The 20,124-nt window shown below is 52.4% G+C and overlaps 2 protein-coding genes across 4 annotated transcripts; both read right to left on the bottom strand.

The window, feature by feature from the left end:
• Positions 1 to 728: 728 nt before the first annotated feature.
• Positions 729 to 5,483, bottom strand: ZFAND2B (zinc finger AN1-type containing 2B). 2 transcript variants are annotated; one of them, XM_057430028.1, is made up of 8 exons: positions 5,097 to 5,483; positions 4,576 to 4,707; positions 3,782 to 3,933; positions 3,198 to 3,305; positions 2,984 to 3,053; positions 2,436 to 2,512; positions 1,765 to 1,843; positions 729 to 1,504 (listed from the first exon to the last, which is right to left on the bottom strand). In XM_057430028.1, exons 2-8 carry the CDS (start codon positions 4,645 to 4,647, stop codon positions 1,466 to 1,468), a joined length of 597 nt encoding a protein of 198 aa, XP_057286011.1. In that variant the 5' UTR covers positions 4,648 to 4,707; positions 5,097 to 5,483; the 3' UTR covers positions 729 to 1,465. The 2 variants fall into 2 exon arrangements, with proteins under 2 accessions (XP_057286011.1, XP_057286010.1); XM_057430027.1 differs by having other exon boundaries at positions 1,765 to 1,846.
• A 163-nt stretch (positions 5,484 to 5,646) lies between these two features.
• RETREG2 (reticulophagy regulator family member 2) lies at positions 5,647 to 20,016 on the bottom strand. 2 transcript variants are annotated; one of them, XR_008975020.1, is made up of 10 exons: positions 19,787 to 20,016; positions 17,425 to 17,531; positions 12,588 to 12,618; positions 11,707 to 11,842; positions 10,286 to 10,370; positions 9,388 to 9,525; positions 8,959 to 9,053; positions 7,865 to 8,000; positions 6,318 to 7,105; positions 5,647 to 6,213 (listed from the first exon to the last, which is right to left on the bottom strand). XR_008975020.1 is itself a non-coding variant. In XM_057430011.1 (9 exons), the coding sequence occupies exons 1-9, from the start codon at positions 19,999 to 20,001 to the stop codon at positions 6,375 to 6,377; spliced, it is 1,674 nt and encodes a 557-aa protein (XP_057285994.1). In that variant the 5' UTR covers positions 20,002 to 20,016; the 3' UTR covers positions 5,647 to 6,374. The 2 variants fall into 2 exon arrangements, 1 of the variants encoding a protein (XP_057285994.1); XM_057430011.1 differs by having other exon boundaries at positions 5,647 to 7,105.
• Between the last annotated feature and the right edge of the window lie 108 nt (positions 20,017 to 20,124).

Here is a 20,124-nt window from a genome sequence, read left to right on the forward strand (position 1 = left end):
ACCAGCAGCTCTGCCACAGGGCACTGCTCCTTGGGCTTGGGTAGGCAAGGGGCAGAGCAGGGTGTCAGCATCTGCCCCATCCCCACACTAAAAGGCTGAGCATGGCAGGGGCTGCACTCCAGTGGCAAAGGAAAAAGCAGCATAGCTGGTGCCTGCTTTATGCCATGTGCCCCCCCTTGCATGTCCTTATGCACCCATCCAGAGAGATGGGCTGGACACCAAGTGACTGCAACAGAAAGTGCTCTGCACCTTGTGCTCTGCTTTTACTTTCTTCCAAGGGCCCAGCCTGAACCCACCCCAGGGAGGCACTGCCAGTAGATAAACCCCCCTCAGCTGTAGGGCAGCACAGTCCTGTGCAGAGCCAGGCACAGCCCTACAGGCAGGAGTGGTTCCAGCAGGGATGCATGACAGAGCAGCGGGAAAGCAGCACCACCCAGCTCTGCAAGAGGCCAGCTGGACAAGTGACCCCTGCATGCATCAGCTCCTGCCTCCAAACACCAGCCATGAAGGGCTGGCTCCAGGCTCAGGGCTGTGGTTACAGGAAGGGGCTCTGTGCTGCTCTTAACCAGGAGGGAATTCCCTGCAGCACAGGTGCGAGGACAGAAGCGTTCCTGCCCCAGCATCAGAACAGGGCCCTGGGATCGTTTTGGGCAGCAGAGAGCACCCAGCAGCAGGAAGGCAGCTGCAGTCTTCCCATGAGAGCAACACTACTGTAGTCATTGCTGAGGTTACTTTTCAGGTAATGGTCCCTGTTAAATTAAACCAGAAAGGAAACGCAGCACATTTAGTCTCAGAGAGGTGCTGGGACCCAGCCAAGGTGGGTAAGGCCCAGGATGGTCTTGTGCATGCAGACAGCAGGGGAGGCACCAACGCATGGGGAGCGGGGAAGGGGCTGCTTCCACGCTGACAGGAGGCTGCACATTCAGCTGTGCCATGCCCATGCAAGAGACCGTCCCAGCCAGAGTTGATCTTTGCTGAGGGGCTGGCAAAAGCCTTCCAGGAGCATGAAATCCAGCCCCCATGACTGCAGCAGGCAGCTGTATCCCAGCTGTACATCCAAGCATGCAGAGATGTCCCCACATGGAACTTCCCTCCAGGATGGTTCTGCCCTCACCCCAGAGTTCCAGCAGTGCTGGGACACAGCCACAGCAGCTGTGGCTAAGTGCATGCTGCGGGCTGCCACTTGCTTTGGTCAGTGTGTGCTCAGCCTCCTTCCATACCGTCTTCACCTCTCTAGGAGCATCAGCTACTTGCTGCACTGATTTTATACAGGTACTAGGGCTGAGGTGTCAGTGTGTGCTTGGTGGCTCGCCTACAGCCCCCAGGGAGATGAGCTGTCCCTAGCGAGGGGCTCTTGTCATCAGTGTCCATGCCAGAACCCCATGGCATTCATGAAGGAGGCCAGAGCCGCTCCTCAGGTCACAAGTAGGATCCCACGTCCACTGGCGCACCCTGCTTCACCTGCCTACGACATGCTGCAGTTCGATGGCTTTGAACCCTGCACCTGGAACGGGAAGCAGCATATGATGAGCAAGGGAAGATGGGCTTCTTCCTCTGGCCTGCAAGGGCCAGTGCTCAAGTCCCCAGGGCTGTGTATTCGGCAGTGATGCTGCCACTGCCTCAGGCTGGGCTGCCCTCCTGGTGAGAAAAGTTACTCTAGGCAGGGCCCAGATGAAGCAGAACCCAGGGAGAACCCCTCCACAACATATGCCAGGTTAGGATCAACCCCACCACGGTGCAGAGCCTGCAGCCAGCCCCACTCACCTGCCGCTGTGACTGCTGGTACTCCGCCTCGCTTGCTGACAACGCCTGCGCCAGTGCCAGATCCTCCTCCTCCTGCGTGCTGCTGAGGACAGTGGTGCATTGTGTGCATCCGCCTCCCCCGAGCCCGTGGGCACAGCGCCCAGAGCCCTTTGGGGCAGCAGGATCTCCTGTAACTGCAACCCTCAGGACAGCTACGGGCAGGGAACAACCGAGGATCACCCTGGCCAAGCCAGGGGCTAGGGAGGGACTAGAAGACCCAGCAGAGGCTGGCAGCCAGCACCCTGGGCCAAGGAGGACCACATTAACTCCAGTCTGTGAGACTGGTGCTTTTAGTGCACCAGGCAATGTGCCCGAGGACATGGGCTCCTCGGTGTCCTCTGTGAACACCCTACACCACAAATGTCACATTCTAGCAACGCTCATTAGCTCACAAGTGCTCAGAACATGGTTTGTCCCACTCTGTGCTGTCAGTCACTGTCCCCGCCTCGTGCCCTGGAGGGCTTGCTTGCTGAACTGAGCTCCATGATTGCTCTGGACTCTTCCTGTCAGCCACAGAGGCATCATGTGGAAACACGCGCTGAGAGGAATGTCATCCTCAGAGCCACATGATGCTTCCCCCAGCACCTTTCACACAGGCTTGGGGCATGGCAACACATGTCCCCGGGCCATACCTGGGTGGCTGTGCTGAGCTGCATGCTGACTCTGCCAGGGACATCTCCAGAGCTCGTTGCAGAGCCTCTTCCTCACTCTGAAACAAAACATCTTGTCACCAGCTTGGCTGGGGGTGGCAGGAGGTGACCCTGAGGGACATGTGGCAGATACAGTCTTGCTCAGGACAGACCTCCACTTCTCTCCCCCTGCCTAAAGAAACACAGTCCTGCCTGCCAGCGCAGGGACCATACTAAGAACACCAGCAGGAAGCAGCTTCCAGTCTCCTACACCCTTGGCTTGCAGAACAGAAAGACAACATCTGGGGAAAACAAGCCAGTGCATTGTGTCCCTTTGGGGTAACCCAAGCAGACAGCGCAGCCGAGAGCTGCCATTCACAGGCACCAGAGCAAACTCTGACGCATCTGGGATCCCTGTTTGCCAGGGAAGGCCCTGCTGGGTGGCACCGTGGTCACCTACGGAGCATGGGTTAAAAAGCATTTGCTGCAGGAGCTCCCCAGGGCACAGAACCACCCAAACCCAGCCCAAATGCCCAGGCCAGGCCACTCACCAGCCCGTTCTGCAGCATGACAGCTGGAGGGGAGGTGCTGCGGGCCTGCAGCACAGCTGCTCTGCCTCCTCTGAGGACAGAAGAGAAGCTAGGTTACTGCCAAGGCAGGGAGCCCTGGTACGAGCACACAGCCCTGCTGACGCACAGGCAGCAGGGAGCTGCTGCTCCTGCATACCACAGGGAGCCAAGCTGAGCCTAGCCGTGCCCACCTCACCTGGCAGGGGCTGGAGAAGAAGGGCTGTCTGCTGGCTGGGCAGCTCCACTGCTCAATGCGGTGACCGTTTTGGAGGAGGATGCCTGGGCTCTTGCAACTGCAGCATGCCTGAGACAGACAGGATGCCTGTGAGCAACTGTTCACATCATGAGCCAGCCCTTGGCACTGAATACCCAGTGAGATGAAGCTGGATAAGCAAGATGCTTCCCTGGCTCCCTGCTCTTCTTGTTGCTGAAAGTACCCACGTTGTGGCTCAGCTAGAACCTGTTTCTCTCATTGAAACACTGGGCTAGGATAGGCATAAGTTGTCAGATACAGAATAAGGGGCTGGGCAGAGAAGCAAGAGCAAAACACCCAGCAGGCAGTACCAGAGGCTTTTGCTACAGGAGGAAGAGAATGTGTATAGAGCCGTGCTGACTCTACAAACCTTAACACTGCTGGAGGACACACCAGCACACAAGTCAGGAACTGTGAGAACGCAGCAGTCTCAGACAATGGGCCAGGAGGAGCTGGGCTTCTTCCCTGTCACCTGTCTGGCAACCACAGCCCCATCCCTGCCACTCCATCTGTCCCCTGGCCCTCACCCTGCTTTGGAGAGTGGACGTGCTGCCCCGCTGCAGTCGTGGTCCAGGGGGTGCCGGTGCTTGAGGCAGTAGTTCTTGTGGCACTGGTCACAGATCACCTTCATCATCTCCTTCTGCTTGCAGCCAGGCTTCAAGCACTTGTTAGTGAAGATCTGCAAGATGACATGGCTGTGGTGAAAAGGAACATGGCCTGCAGGGCTGGGGCTGTCCCTTCCCTCCACACCAGGCCCTGGGCACTGACCAGCTTTCCCCAACAGTGCCTCTTCTATGGGCTCTGGAGTTTGCCTCTGAACACTCATTTTCTTTAAATAGTTTAACAGTAATTCTCTACTGTTTTGGTCTCCATAGACAAGGGTCTGCAAAATCACATAATCACAGCAGAAGAGACACTTCCTTATCCAGGGATGACTGCCTGCCCTGCCAGGGAAGTGCAAACAGCCCAGAGACCTCCAGCTGCTGCTGGGCTGGACTCATGTGTGGCCAGCTCCTTGCAGCAATTTCCTCTCCTGGCAAGATGAAGAAACTAATTGCTGATTGCATTTTCCTAATGGCAGCATGCAGTTTCCTATCCTCAAATCCCAGATGAATGCCCAGCCCCTCTCCACTGCTACCTCAATCCTAGACTCATACCACAAAGCCCTGCAGATGCACACACCTCCAGGTCAACCACCCTTCCTGCCCTCAGCCTGTGTAAACAGAGAGAGCACCAGGCAGGGCAGAGTTGCGTGTTGTTTCCACCCCACGCCCAGGATCCAGCAGGGTCCCAGCAGTGAGAAGGAGTGCCAGGCTCCTACCTTGCGCTTGCGCTGTGCAGGGTCGGACTTGCAGTCACGGTCGATGTGCTCACCCACCACGACATCAGGCATCTCCCCCCGCCTCACAGGGACTGGGGTGTTGCAGAGGGGACACACAGGGACTTGGACATCCTGTAGAGATGAAAGGAGGGAGCTGGGAACACGCAGCTGGGCAACCTTGAGTGCTGTGCAGCCATCTCTCTCCCTTTCAGGATCTGCCTGCTGTGGCTTCCACAGCATGACCTGTGGTTTGAGATCCTGTTCACACCCTCCAAACAGGTTGCTGTTTCTAACCCAGTGGGTGTGGTAGGCACAGACAGAGGCTCTGGGAAGGGAAAACAGTATGGCCGGGAAATACTCAAACCACTTCACCTAGTGGCAGAGGGTGGGCTGGAGCTCGCAGCAGTGATTCAGAGCTACCTTCAGACCCAGCACACATCCCAAGGGGAACGACTAAGTGACCAAAGAAGTCACAAATTACTCTGATCCCTGGCTGGACTAGACCTTCTCTCAGCACTTACCTTCTTGTAGGCAGAGGTGCAGTCGTGCTGGGCATAAGTGATGTGGTCGGTGCAGAAGATCTGCTCGCAGGCATCACACTTGAGAGGAAGGAAGTCTGGGAGCGGGGAGAGGCCGCGGGCAGAGCGTTGAGGTCAGCGCTGCCACCCTGGGACACAGCCCTCACCCACGGCAGAGCCCCCGCCGCTCCTCTCTTCCCTCGGCTTGGAAAGAAAAGGGCTGCAGGGCCATGGGTGGCTGCAGAGACACGTCAGGCTCCTCCTCAACACCTGCCCTCCCCGCGCTCGGGAGCAGCATCCCGAAATCATGCCGAGCTCCCTAGGGATGCCGCCACTCCCACCACGGGGCTCGCCCACCCGGGACGACCGCAGCCCCGACTCTCCTCAGCACCGCCGTACGCGGCCTCCCCCCCACCCCACCCCGCGGCACCGGCGCGCTTCACCCCGCTGCCAAGTCTTCAGGTGCCATGTTATGACGCCCGAGCACAGAAAGGGCGGCCGTAAGGTCAGCGCTGCAGACGGCGAGAGGGGCCACGGCAGGAAGAAACTGGAGTACTGAACAGGGCCAGGAGAGAATTTCATTGATTGCAAAAACCTCCACAGCCACCCAGTAGCAGAACTCAAATCTGACAGGGGAAATAAACAGGTATCCCCCAACACTCCGTTCCAGCAGTGACATGAGCGGCACTAACAGTCTGCAGAAGGGGCCTCTTTGCTGCCAGCACCCATCTGCTTTAGTCTCTTGCTGCTGCCCTCCCCTCCAACGACCCTTTTCCCTCTGCAAGCCCTCAAGACACATGTCTGGTGGTGCACCCCATCCGTCCCCCCTGAACAAAACCAATGAAAATTAAAATTATTTACACTTGTAGCCATTTAAAAACCCAATAAAATAAGATTGCATATGTCCTACTGGGGATGTGGGTATTAGCAGCAGCTACAGCTAGCTTGGTACTCTGCGTGCAAAACGAAAGACAAACAGAAGACAGACCAAAATACTGCACCATTACTAGGAAGCATTTGCTGGGGTTGGTGTTCTGATTGTGGCGTAAGGCTTCTAGGAGCCGGCTCCTCCCCAGCCGCAGGGCAGGGGCATCTCCCCTCAGCCAGCGAAGGCCGGGCTCTAGAAGGATGGAAAGGATTCGTTATTCCAGACACAGCACATTAACACTGACGCGTTTCCATCCCAGTCAACACAAACATCTAAAAAACCGGCTGCACGTTCACCGTGTGAGTTTTTCCTTCTTTCCAGTGACGACAGAAGAAAAAGGGGCGCGTGAAGACCTAAGACATAGATGCTGCTGTCATCACTGCCTCCTCCTCCTCTCCGTGCTTTGGCAGCTCAGCAGGTGTGGGAGAGAGGGAAGCCGGAGCAGCAGGAGACTCTAGTGCATCCTGCTCCTCCCCGAGCCCCAGCTCCGCATCCATTTGCTCCAGCTCCCCCTGATCCAGTAGCTCAAAGTCATCTGCTTCCTCCTCGTCTTCTGGTGAAGCTGCTGTCTCTGTCTCCACCACTTCGCTCTCTGACAGCTGTGCCTGGAAGCTCAGTTTCTCTTCAGGCTCGGTGGGGAGGAACTCTGAGAGGGAGGGCCCCTCGCTGGCCTCAGAGGACCGCAGCAGGGCGGAGAGGGTGTTCTGCACTGCAGTGGTGATGGCAGTGGTGACGATCTCCTCGCTCAGCGTGTTGATGCAGATGCCCAGGCCAGGGGCAGGGGCAGGCTTCGGTGCCACGCTGTCTCCCGCCGCTTGCCCGCTCCCATTGAAGTGTGTATTTACAAAATGGAGAGGAGACGTGAGGTGAAGAATGGAGAGACCAGAGTCCACGGCCTCCTTCTCTGCTGAGTCCAGCTCACGGGCAGCGTGGGCAAGCTCGGGGCCCAGAGGCACACCAAATGCATCTTCATCGCTCTGTGGTCCCAGGTCTCTGGAATGATATTCTTCCACGGAGGGAAACTCTGCCAGGTCCTTGGAAAACGACTCCTCTGGCTCACTGTGCAGGCTCTGCTGGTCCAGGTCTGAAAGGCACCAGCATTAAGGTGCAGGTCCCTTCACCTCAACCCAGGGCACTGACACCTCCCACCACTTCCCCTCAGCTGATACATGAGGGCTCACTTTTGGGCATCCTCCCAGTTCTGGGAGCACAGCAGGAAGGAGGCTGCAGTTATTCCCTTCTCCCAGTGGCACGACTCACATGGAGTGTCCCTTTTCTCATCCTGTTCCACGTGCTCTGTGCTCAGAGAGGACTTCCTTCTCCAGCTCATGCTCTCTGCATCTAGACACCTCCACGAAAAACCACAGGCTCAGGGAAATAGTGCTCACAGAATGTCACCTGCCTGTTCCTCCCCAGGCACTCAAGTGACCACATCCAAAGCATTACCTTCACATTCCTCATCACTAACTAGTCATTCTCTGAGTTCGTAAGTCTGACAGGGTGGGGTGTCCAACCTGTTTCACACAGCATCGTATATAGCTGTACTACACCTACGTATGTACCACACAATTATTTCTGGGGTCTTTGTGGATGCTTTGCTCGCTTCCTGGAGTCACAAGACAGCACTGCCTTGCAGGGCAATAATCCAAAGCAGATGTCCACTCAGGACCAGCTCGTGATCAGCCACAAAGCCAGAGCATGCTGCATTGCTATTACTGCTGCCTCCTTTCAACATTTCCCTGCAAATAGCTGGGTTCTCTCCCTGTCCTCTCATCCAGAGAGCCACTTGCTCTGGGCAAAACCACCCAAGGTAAGACAGGCAGCAATGTGTCCCATCACGTACCTTCAGAAACATCCGTCAGCTGTGGGGTGGTAGCCCTTGAGACAGAAAAGCCCCCACTCTCCAGGATGGAAGCCTCCTCATCAGAGAGCTCAGAATCTGTGATTGACAGCGCCAGGGCAGTCTTCTTTACATCCACCTGCATGAATGAAGCAGAAGGTGTCCAACTGCTAGTGCTGCCTAGAGGCACCTCCACACAAACCAGAGCTTCCAGGCAGAAGTCTTTGTTGGAGGGAAAGCTTGCTGCAGAGGGACAGTATGAAAGCAGGAGTGGGTTGGGCAAAGTGCTCATTGAACTGCAGGGAAGGACAGCCTCAGCTGAATGGCTTCCTTGCAATAATTCACTGCCTGAAGCTTTGCCTGCTTTCTGTGAAGAACCTGAAAGAGCCAGCACAAGATGGGATCAGCCCGTAGGAGTCTCAGAAGGCTTTGATCCTTCTTCCTCTCCTGGGAGCACCAAGGAGTAGAACACCCCTCCTCTTCTGCATGACTCAGGCTGGGCCCAATGAAGGCTTCCACAGGTAGCAGTGGTTCAAGGGCAGGGAAAAGAGCATTGAAAGGAGGCAGCATTCCTTTGGAAGCTGAAGATTCCCACTTCACAGCCCAGCTACATGCCCAGAGCTCCTGTAAATGAAGACACTGGGTCCATTTCTGTGGTGCACATATACAGAAAGGTCACACCGAGTCTGACAAAGCAGGGAACTGTGTAAGAGACACTAGTGCTGCTCATCTCCCTTTTCCAGCGGCAAGGAGCCTCTGTACAACCAGAAGAGTTGGATTTCTTTTGGGGACACTTTCATTTTCTGAGCATGAAGCATAACCATCAAAGCAGTTCTGCAGGTCAGCCAAAGGCTGGAGGACAGCTCAACCTGTCCTGCTACTGCATCACCAGCCCCATAGCACTGCATTTTCAATACCCAGACTGGAGACAACAGCCTTCATCAAATACCCTGCCCCCCTTGGGATTCTGCAAACAAGTGACTAGCTGGTCTGCAGTTTGTTAGCAACACAGCTGTACTCACACCATCCCTTGCCTCTCAAGATGTTATAGACCAAACAGGAGCAACTGGTTCCCGCTCAGCTCTTTGTGCTCTTACCACTGGGGAGAAACCCGACAGCTCTGCCTCACTCTCACTCTCCGTCTCTGCTGTTGGCTCATCACCTGCTGCAGGCTCATTCTTCCCTTGTCGCTCTATGAGAAAGAGAAGAAAGGCTTTACATGAGACTGGAACTTTATACTTTCATACATCACTTTCCCACTATTTCTACTACCCTGTGAAACCTCATGTTTCCCAATAGCCCAAGGTTCCCAGAGACAACTGCAATCTGTTGCTGTCATTTGCTCTTCCCAGGATCACCTGCCCAGCTGATCTCCCCATTACCCTCAAGTTTCTGTCTGCCCTCCCCTCCTCTGCTGCAGCCGTTCACCACAGTGTTGGTATATGTGCTTTCCCCTCGACCCTTTGCTAGGGCTCCACCCTGGGAGTACAGCACCAGAAAAAGTTAGGGTGAAGGTAGGTCCTTACTCTTCTTCTCATGCTTGTGGTGCAGCGTCTCAGCCTTCATACTGTAGTCCAGTTTCATCAGGACAGGCTCCAAACGCGTGTACATCCTCTGAATCAGCTCGTGGTAGACTACCAGAGGCCAGAGCAGAATGCTGAGCACTGGGGACACAGGATGCAGGGAGTGTGAAACAGAGCAAGCACAACCCAGCCCTTCACAGGGCACCAGCAAGAAAGTCTGCATCAGGGGAAGCGCAGTTGAATGCCATTTGCTTTCCTATCTGACTCTGCCTAAAATCCTCACCCATGGTTATTCTTACTCATTCCAAAACGGCTTGATAAACCAGGTTTCCCTAACAGATCTCTGTTAGGATACAGATTTACGTTAAGATGAAGCATAAGCCCTCTTCAGCCACTGCATCCCAGCCCCAACATGCAATAGGGGGCCTGAAATGAGGTTATTAAAACTAAAAATCACCAAAACTTTTATAAGGATAGCAGCACAGAGCTCATACACAGGTGCACTAGCAGCAAACGCCCTGAAAAGGGTTAGCAGGGACTCACGGTGCAGTGAAAAAGGTCTTATTTACTAAACATGCAGCTTCTTTAACTCTCTCGGTATGGATTTGCCCACTCCAGGAACTGAGAGACTGCAGCTCTGCTTCCTTGGAGCCTCACCAGCAGGGCCGCAGTCGTGGGTAGAAGAGGAAAGCAGGTTTTAGCAACGGCTCCCTCTCCTGACTCTGCACTTGTACTGCATTCACGCACTAAAAGAGACTCCTGGAGCACATTGCCTGTACTGATTAATCATCTACCAGAGATTCCCTCAAACTCCCCACAAATATGCTTCTACCAGCGTATCAACAGCACAGTTAAGGTCATGTTTAAGCTTAAGTCAGACAAGAGAGCTGCTTATACTCACAAATGATGTAGGAGATCATTATGCCTGGAACATAGTGTCCAACTACAGCCAGAATCAGGCAGCCTGAACAGGCACTCATGCAGAACTGAAGAAAGAGAGAGGAACAAACAGAAGTGACAAGAGGCAGAGATATATCTATGCAACCAGTGCAGGAAACCCAGTTAGAGCAAAATAAGGGATGCTCCTAACAGAAGTCAGAACACCAGCTTTGCACTGAGTACATTCAGATGCTGACAATCACAACTCAGCTCAGCTGGGTTAAGATGTAAGCATTAGAGATTAAAGCACAGGAAGACCAAGGTAACCGAACACCCCAATAAAACAAATCAAAACTTTATTGGACAACTATTTATCAAATAAATTATGTTCCTTGAGGCTAGGATGGGATACTGCAAATTGCTGTTTTAGAGTACATCTCTCCTGCAGAGCTCAGCATTTTAAGAGAAGCCTGTACTATCCTGACAGAGCCAGGAAGCTGTTACAGTCATGAGATACTCTGCACTGCCACGCCATAAACCAGCTGGCAAAAGCATTAGCAGAACCTGTGCTTCCACCAGACCAGGGCCTTCCTCCTCTGGAAGAAGTGGAAGAGTAATAGTAGTGCAGCCCTGATGGCTTATCCTGCATTCTCCTTGGCAGGAAGAGAAGCGACAACACCCCGCAAGGCAGGGCATGGGTTCAGTATCGACTAAATCCAGCAATGAAGTTTCATTCACAATGGAAAAGTTCTACAAAAGCCCTCTAAGGGCTTTGCTCCCAATGAATTCATGCTTTATGGGCATCTCTGAACTGGTCTCTTACTCGCTGTAGTTGGTACGGTGTTTTAAGAGAGGAGGAGTAATCGACAATAACAGAAACCCACTCCTTTTGGCACACTAGTCCCCAGCAAGCCTGATACAATCCCAGTTGTCTGTCCTGTCCTATTTTTTTTGTGGCATTGAGGCAACTCCTGTCTATAAACCCTTTCCACACAACACACGTCACAGCCATCAGAACACGGTTAATGACAAGTTTCCATGCACTCAGAAACACCGCTGCATTTGGACTTGGCTAGCTACAATCCTGGATAGCAAAACAGGGAGGACCAGCTTAAGAATGGAGCCTGTGGAAGTTGCAGAGGCTGTAGCCTTGCCTTTTTTCTCCCCACTCCCAATCTAATGGCTTCCTCTGCACACTAACAAATAAAAGAAATACAGCTAGCCATTCACAGAAGGGGTTAAATTCAGCTCCAGCTTACAAATACTGGAAGCCAATTACTCATATTTTAAGCTTCCCATGGCATATAGTCTGAAAGCAATGAACAGCAAATGTTAAGCAGGGACAGCAATTGTAGAATATTGATTTTACATATTTCCATGTCCTAGGCCACTAGTAATGGAGAGAAAAGCCCCTGCACAGAAGAGTAGGTATCTCCAGCTTACCTTGGCAGGATTTTGCCTCTTGTACTGTAGCAGTTCCTGCAGGTACAGCCTGAAGGTGACCCAGCTCTCTGCCAGACAGTGGCACAGCTCAGGGACACTGAGCAGGTGAGGTTGTGCCCCTGAAGTCACCCCCTCACTAGAGACAGACAAGAGCAAGAAGACAATCTTTGAACACGGTCTGTTTTGTTGAGGGGAGGGAAGAGCTGCACTGGGAAGCAGAGATCCCTAACAAAGGCTCAACAATACTGACTGCATCTTCAACTGAACTATAGAAGACACATGGAGATAGTTTTTTCTTTTAATAGGAAGAGAGCCAAGAGACACCTGAGCCAAGCAAGCAGCAGCAGCCACCGTGCCACAGCATCCCCGTGCCACAGCATCCCCATGCCACAGTCTCATGATACAAGCAGTTTACTCAAAGCCACAGAACTGCTGGAGATGGAACTAGTTACATGGCCTCCTCTGGCACTAAGTCTAAGCTAGCCAGAGCACGGTGCTCAGACCTGTAACTATGGTCGAGGATGGGATGCAAGCTGCACCACCACAGACAGCACATATGGACTGCAAAAGTCAGCCTCGGGAGCTTCCTTCTCTCTGGAGAATTCTTAAAATAGTTCAGAACAAATCCAGGGAAGAAACCTGAGAGTTCCCAACATCAGAAGTACTTGAGTTTAATTGCTACTGGAAGAACACTAGCTTTCTCCAGAGTCTCACACTGTGGCTCCTGAGCTGATAAGCATCTCCCAGTGCACAAGAAACTGCTGCAAATGTTTCACAGCAGGAGCCACGCAATTTATCAACAACAGCAAAAAGGACAGGTGAGATCACACTGAATTAAGGCTTCTTCACTCTCTTACCAAGGAACACATCAGTGAGCTTACCTCTCCCCTCCTGGCTCCTCTGATGGCTGTGCTGTAGAGAGAACAGAGCAGATTAGTCAGGCAAGTTAAAAATACAACCTAACATTTTTATCACTTGAACAGAGCAGAGCTGGAGATGCATCATCCTCAGTGACGGATGCACCCTGGGGACCTTCTTTGTGTTCTTATGCGAGCAGAAATCACTGGCTTGGAGTCTGAGGTGTGCAGACTTCAGTGGAGCATGCCTGGGGCCTTGGAGCAGCCAGAACACTGGTCTTGGGATGCCCTGGCACACCCTGCAACCTGTGCCGAGAAACATGTGGTAAGACACTCTACCCAAGGTGCACCCTGCTGCTAGCATGTTGGCTCTCCACTGCAGGGGTGGCACAACTTGTTCTGGTGTCCCATGCGCCTGGGCAGTGCCATCCCCAGGGTAGCTGCTTAGGCCTTGTTATTCACAGAGGGCTGCCAACATGGTTTCTGAGCTGGGAAAAGCCTCAGCTCCCACCTCTGAGCTCAATATGGCACTAGCAGATCCAAGCTGCACTTCCCACTGACTGGCCCAGAGCACAATCTCTGGCAGGGTGCTGTGTACAAATGCCAGAAATTTCTCTGCTGTCTCTATTTCCAGGGGAATTAAGTAACAAATAGCAGTCTTGTGCCTAACTATCTAATTTTAGGGGTCTTTTAGTCTCCTGACAGCCCTTTGTGCCAGACACAAATATAACTACACTCCTAAGGTCCAGTTTGGATAAAAGCAAGAGAAAAGTTCTCCCATTCCTCTCTGCTCCAACTCAGTGACGATCAATGATCAGCTACTTACTTTATGCAGTACTGAAGGGAGGAGCAGTTTTTCAGTGGCAGAGGTCACATATGATTATGTTCTGCCTTTAGATACGTAGAGAAAAAACTACCAAATATTTCCATGACAACTGGAATGCATGAGCCTGGCTGCCCATGGGATTTGGGTGTCCTGGCTAGCTGACTAGTGTCTGAGGATGTACAGGGCAAAACCAAAGCTCTTCCAGCTATACAGTCTTTATAAGTCTCCTGTGTTTAACAAGACCCTGGTCATAATGCGAAGGCCCCTCAAGGTCTACCCTCTTCTACTAGTCAGCCTACTGTCCTAAAGCTGGTAGGGACAGATACATCTTTGATGCTGTCTGGCCAAGAGCGGACTTGGTCCAAGAGGTTCTAAAAATCAGTGGGACTCTAGCCCCCACACTGCATGTCAACACATAAATAGGCCTAAAATAAAGGAATAGTTTATGTTCAAAGTCCAGGCTAATTGTTAGAAATGGACTGAAAAATGCAATATGAACAAAAGGGGGTTTGAATCCTCTCTGGAGCCATCAGCCAGACGCAAAGCCCAAGAGCTGCAACAACTTCACCAGGGAAACACACAGAAAAGGTGAACATCTGTCACTGTCAACACCCAGCGAGACCTCAGACTCCAGCTGAAGCCGCAGAAGACAGTATCTGATTCTGGCAGCCTTGCCACCGCTGTTCTCCAAGACATAGGATGTTGGGCCAAGTGTGCCAGACCCTTCCTAGCACTGCAGGCACTGCACCAGCCAGTTCACGCAGTGCAGTGAAGCAGGAGCCATCGCCCAGGGGAGGAGGCGATTCTTTGAGAGCATGACCCAGATTTCCAGTAATTGGGCCTGACAGGAGGAGTCAACTGCTCTCAGACTGGGCTGCCCACTCGCTCCTCTCACCCAAACCAGTGCTCTGCACAGTGGCTGCCGCGCTGCTCCCAAAGGGAGCTCCAGCTGTGAAACAAATGTTATGGATACAGCTCCCCCTCCCTCCCTCCCTTCCCCTCCTCCCCCCTCCCACCCAGGCTTGTTGCTTCTCTCATGTAACTGCCATTGCTGTGTTTTGTTACTGTGCTCAGGAATCTAAAGCTGCTTAATGGCAGCACACAGAAATCCAGCCATACCTCAAAGCCTCATCTACTACCTGCATTAAATCACCAAATAAATTACACTGGCACCAGCCCATCTGTGCTGGCTGGCTATACTGGTTGTACAAGCTACAGATGAGATGCTGGGGCATTCTGCTGGACAGATGTTCCTGGCACCACGGTAAGCAGGATGGCCCAGGAGCCCCACTCCTCTTGAACTGGCTGCAGTAATCCAAGCCACCCAAAATATGCCAGCAGAGGGAGTGAAACCATTCTCCTCAGTTGCTTCTGAAGGTTTCAGAGACACTTTGGGGAGCTGCAGAACATCTCAGCAGCTGCAGAGTGTTCACGTGATTTCAATTGGCAAAACACAACCTGTCTTTAAAATCAACAGTATCTTGCTTCCTGTAGTAATCTGCCCACTGGCCATCCCAACGCACTGGAGTCTTACACCAGTTGGAGTAAAAGCCCAACCACAAAACACCTAGATCATTTCTGACAGGACATATTCACTTAGTTAAGGATTAACTACAACCTGTGCTGCAGTATTTTCTAGCATTGGTTCAACTAAGCCAGCAAGCAGGACACCCACAGCTGGCCTCAGATCATCAATAACCAGCTGAAATCACACTGTTGGCATTTCACACAGGACTGTGGATTAATACAAACCACTTGAGTACACCAGACTCTTCTGGGAGACCAGTCAGCCGCACAAGAGTTTAGGTTTCATGTTGGTACTGACAAATTACTGCTGATGGGTTCCTTGGCTCTTACAGGTTTTCAACGCTTCCCCAAGAAGCATTCTTCATTTGTGTGTAAACTGTAGCTAGAAAACAGGGGCCCTTTTTAAGGAGTACTAGCACTCAATTGCAATGCAGCCTTTGCCAGAGCTCTTCCACACTGCCCTCTCCTACACTGACCAACAAACAGCTGCCAAACAACAACACTACAAAGAACAGCCCTACTTGATACCCATTTCAGGAGAAAGTGCAGCTGCTTCCAGAAGTCCTTAAACAATACTTAAGTGGAACCCCACATAGAGGTGGTTACATATGGAAAAAATACCCTGTGTGGGAGATGAAAATATGCAGTTCCTTCTGACAGGACATAAAATGTTGTGCACCACACTGCTGTTAGTGTGTCCCTGATCACAGTGTGTAACTCCAAAATACATGCTGAGGTTTTAGCATTCCTTCAGAAGTGATATTATAAACAGTCACCCAAGACATACAGAACTGCCACAAGCTGAGGTTTGTGTGTATACGTGCAGACTCTTGAAGGTGTGGTACTGACCTACTTCCAAAAGCTCCAGGAAAGCCTTACAGGAAGCACTGGGGAGGAAAGCCACAAAGCTGCAGCTCTGCTTCAGTGGGAAGCGAGAGCCACACAAGAACCCCTAAGTATTCAGTAGTGCCAATTCAAGAGGAGGCCCCTCAAGAGCACAAAGCACCAGCACTCCTTCCTTATGAAGGCTGAGGAAACACGATTCAGTGGACCATGTCAAAGTCAGAGCTCTGACCTAACCAGGCACATCAGAAAGGCGTCCCTGTTCTTTGCTGTCAGCAGCAGAAAAGCAGGAAGGAGTGAAATATGTGGAACACCACTGAGGGGCAGCTCAGTAGGATAGGCACTGACTTCTTGCAGAGCTAATGACACAGGATGAGCCTAACCCCTGGTGTGATGTTTTGTTTGGCTTTCTTTTTTATTCCTCACTGCCCTGCATCCTATAAATTGACTGCTGTATGGATTTCCTGTTTCTTCTGTGGTAACACAACTTTTACAGGCCTGGTACTTGCTGGAGCAATTATACCCCCACCTCAATAACACCATTCTGTAACAGACACCAGGCTTTTGCATTTCTGGACATGTTTCAAGTGAGATGTTTTGGGTGACTTTAAACTATTCCCTTGAAAAAACAAGGCAAATAAGCAGGAAATTAAATTGGTCAGTCCAGTTTAGCTGCCTAGTTACCTGAACCACACAAAGTAAACAGTTTCAAGACTACAGCTGAAACATATCTAACCTTATCAGGACTTCTGTGAAAGCACCCTTTAAGTCAGTACCTTTTTAGGTCAAATAAAGGGCATGTTACAAACACACATATAGAGGGGCTTTCATTCAGAAACCCTCCCTAGAGCAGGGGGCAGGGATGGAAGGCCCCAAGCTGCCTTTGAACAGCAGCAGTAGATACAGCAGGCAGGTCTGGGTCCAGTCATTTAATAAACTCCAATGAAGGAGGCACTCAAAGCAGACAGCAGCCAATCCATGCCTATCATTGTTATGAGGCAATTCCTCTGGTTGCTTTTGTGCCTAATGTTGGCAGAAACCCTTCAGTAAGGGGGAAAGATAAGCCAAGTGATCAGACTTACTGATTAGCTGTTCAGCACAGGTACAATACACTAACTGTCCCTGCTGTCAGACCTCATCATCCACGCTGCTACCTGCTGCAAGAAGTGGCTCTCATCTGCTCTGCCTCTTCCAGGGCATAAGCCCATGCTACACTTAAAAACAATCCACTTCAATGTGCCCCATTTCCTTCCCCTACCTCAGCTGGCCATATATGCTCAGACCTGGAATGATCTTTTCAACAAGACATTTGCAGGAGAGAAAGGACGCACCAGAATCACTGCATCATCCCTGTTACCAGCTTCCCTGACAAGCTAGCTGGGCCCCCTTAGTCACTCTCAAAATGAGCCACTCCCAGAACTCCTCAGCACAAGGCGCAATTCTCCTCATGCCCACAGTATTAGGATACATCCTAATTGGGATACATCCTAATACTCTGACACAAATAGGCAAGAGGCAGCACCAGTACCAAAGCCTGCGGTTACAGTAGGAACAGGGCTTACATGACCTATGAGAGAGTCAGGAAAGAACCGACTGTGGCCATAGCCCGGTAGCAGGTTCACACTATAACTGCTGTCATTAGCTACAGTGCTAATCATCACATACCTGAGAAATCAAACAGGAACCTGGGCTTCCACCTCTCCAGCAAGAGGATGCCAAGAAGGGACATGCTGAGGAGAAAGAGGGGTCTCAGGGAGGTGGAGGAAAACAACCTAGAAATCAGATGAGAAACTGTTAGGCAGGAAAAAGGCAGCAAATTACTGATCTTGATGAGCAAACAGCTACAGCTCAGAGTACAGCAGAACAGAATCATTCAGCTGCTACCGGCCACTGCAGCAGCACTGTACTCCACAGACACCCACAGCGTGTTCTCAAACGTTGCCTTTGCCCACCACCTGACAGCTGACTACCTGCCATGTCCCAGTGCTCTCCTCCTCCAGCTGTAAAACAAGGCTAATGCTCCCTCACTCATACAAGTCCTTCCAAAACCTCCAGGTGGAGGTTCTAGATAATGTAAATACAGATTGCCCCAGCAGAACCCCAGTTGAAAAAAATCAGCCTGTTCACCAAAAACTTTTGTCCTATTTGTCTTCACAAGTTCAAGCATTACCCGCAGGTAGCGCCAAAACACATTCTGCACCTGCTTATAGATGCCCATTCTTTTATCACAAACCTCTCCCTGACACTTAAACGGTTTAGTTGCTCACTTGGCTCTATCATAAAACCCTTCACCTCCCTCATTAACACACTGGCTCAAGCCAAATGCGAGCTCACATAATACTACACACATGTAGTTGAACAACCCCGTCATCAAAGAGTTTATCTCCCCACTCCATGCAGATTTGACAGCAAAGGTCCCAGGGTGCTGCCTGCACCAGCTGCGACTGTCTGCTTTCCTTCTTTCCTCCACACAAGAGCATCAGCACTTCCCTCCAGCTCAGGAGAGCTGTTTTTAAGTCTCTCCAGAAACAAATGCCAGGGAAATGCATTCACCCTCACCCCTTTAATAAGCACTCCTTTGCAGAAAGGAAGAGCTGCTATTTTTACCTTGCTCCTCTTCAGTATTTGCCAATAACTAATCTCAAATGTACCAAACAATGATCAGTCAGAAAGATCTCACTGCGCAGTGCAGGGAAGGTCTGTGCTTCCCATCAAGCCACAGCCAAAAGTAGAGTGCTTGGAAGTGAGATCTGCCTCACTGGGCAGCACAGATAGCATGTTGCACGCTTTCCATGGGCTTACAGGACCTATAATGACCTACACAACAACTTTTTTGTCCTGTGAGAACACAGGACAATTCTGTAGCTTAACATGTCAGCTCTGGAAGAATTTCCTCCTATTCCACCTCATTTATGGTCTGTAGTTGAAGGATGCTGGCTGAATCCTCTATGGGATCATAGAGAATTCGTCCCCCTCTGTGATATTTAGATATCTTTCTGCTGTCCCATATTCTGGGCACTCTTTGTTCTTGTCAACCTTTTTACACACAGTCCCTTAACCACCATTGTCTACCAGCTCTGCCATCTCATGGCATGCACCTCTCTGCTTTCCACTAACTTCAAAGCTCTGCTTTCAGACCTTTCCAGTAGTCCAAAAGCATTTAAGCACTCAGCTACCACGTATGCCTCTGATAATCATATGGGTGAGGGAGTCGAACGTCAGCAGCCTCTTCAGAGCGACTTCAAAGGCTGACTGGTCGCATACTTTCCCCTTTTCTGACTGCCCCTTCCTATTCCATCTGCAACCAACGTTTAACTCTTTTCCTGGCCAGCTGTGACCTTTTCTGCTGGGAAAGCTGCCGGCTGAGAGCATTTTCACCACTAAACTGACCCACTGTTTATATGAACAAACAAGATGCTTTCCATTCCCATCTACAGCTGGGTTCTGCCACTCACGCTCCCAGCTCCTCGTGCTGCTGCCCTACCCGAGAGGCAGGGGAGAAGGCAGGGCAAGGGGAATCTGCTCGTGCCCAAATCAAGCAGCCTTGGCCTTCATGTGAAAAACCAGCACTCTCCAGAAGGAGATTAACGAGAACGGCTTAAGCGAACCGGCACACGCAGCCTGCTGCTGCGGGGGCCACGGTGCTCACTGACCATGGCAACAGGCGTGAAGAGAGCTAATAGCGCACGGATGCAAAAATTAAGCAGCGACACGCCCGGGCGAGCCTCCAGCCGGGCCGGCTTCATTCTACTAGTGCGGGACAAATCCTGCCCGAGCTCTTGGCACTGTACCCCCCCAGGGAAGGGCCTGTTTATGTTTGTCCGGAAAACAGCACGGCTGCTCGGGGCTGTGCACATCCCACGGCGTTGCGGGGTACAGCTACCCTCAGCTCTGCTGCAGACCCCGGAGGGGATCGCTACCGACCCCGGCGGCTCACCGGCGGCACCCGAGAGCGGCCTGCGCGGCCTCGGTGGAGCAGCCCTCTCTGCCGGCCCGGACCCCCGCGGCCTACCCCGCCCCAGCTCACCAGAGGGCCCCGCTGAGCGCGGTGGCAGTGACCAGGCTGTGCAGCGGCCTCTCCCACACCAGCAGCCGCTGCGCCGCCACCAGCGCCGCCTCCCAGCCCCGCAGCCGCTGCCGCAGCGTCGCCGCCAGCCGCGCCGCCGCCGCCGCGGCCGCCTCTTCCTCCTCTTCCTCGGCCGCCGCCGCAGCCGCTGCCTCCTCGGCCCGGCCGCTCGCCATGGCTGCGGGGAACAGGGAAGGAGACGCTGTCACCGGCGGGGGAACGGCGGCGAGCGCAGCACCGGCCCAGGCGGGCGGAACCGCCTGCGAGGGACCGGCGGCCGCTGGCGCCGCACGCATGCG

Source organism: Pezoporus wallicus, unplaced genomic scaffold (genome assembly GCF_028554395.1).
Source record: "Pezoporus wallicus isolate ANWC-B61680 ecotype Strahan unplaced genomic scaffold, APGP_CSIRO_Pwel_v1 contig_5261, whole genome shotgun sequence".
In the NCBI taxonomy this organism is placed as follows: domain Eukaryota; kingdom Metazoa; phylum Chordata; class Aves; order Psittaciformes; family Psittacidae; genus Pezoporus; species Pezoporus wallicus.

Bases quoted from the DNA above. Each gene is read 5' to 3' on its own strand.
- RETREG2 (XM_057430011.1), bottom strand. From the start codon at position 20,001: ATGGCGAGCGGCCGGGCCGAGGAGGCAGCGGCTGCGGCGGCGGCCGAG. The intron at 11,843-12,587 runs GTAAGCTCACTG...GTCTGTCTCTAG, and splicing joins GAGGAGCCAGGAGGGGAGAG to TGAGGGGGTGACTTCAGGGG. The intron at 10,371-11,706 runs GTAAGCTGGAGA...CTCTTTCTTCAG, and splicing joins AGAGGCAAAATCCTGCCAAG to TTCTGCATGAGTGCCTGTTC.
- ZFAND2B (XM_057430027.1), bottom strand. From the start codon at position 4,647: ATGCCTGATGTCGTGGTGGGTGAGCACATCGACCGTGACTGCAAGTCC. The intron at 3,934-4,575 runs GTAGGAGCCTGG...GTCATCTTGCAG, and splicing joins CTGCACAGCGCAAGCGCAAG to ATCTTCACTAACAAGTGCTT. The intron at 1,505-1,764 runs GTGAGTGGGGCT...TTCCCGTTCCAG, and splicing joins ACCAGCAGTCACAGCGGCAG to GTGCAGGGTTCAAAGCCATC.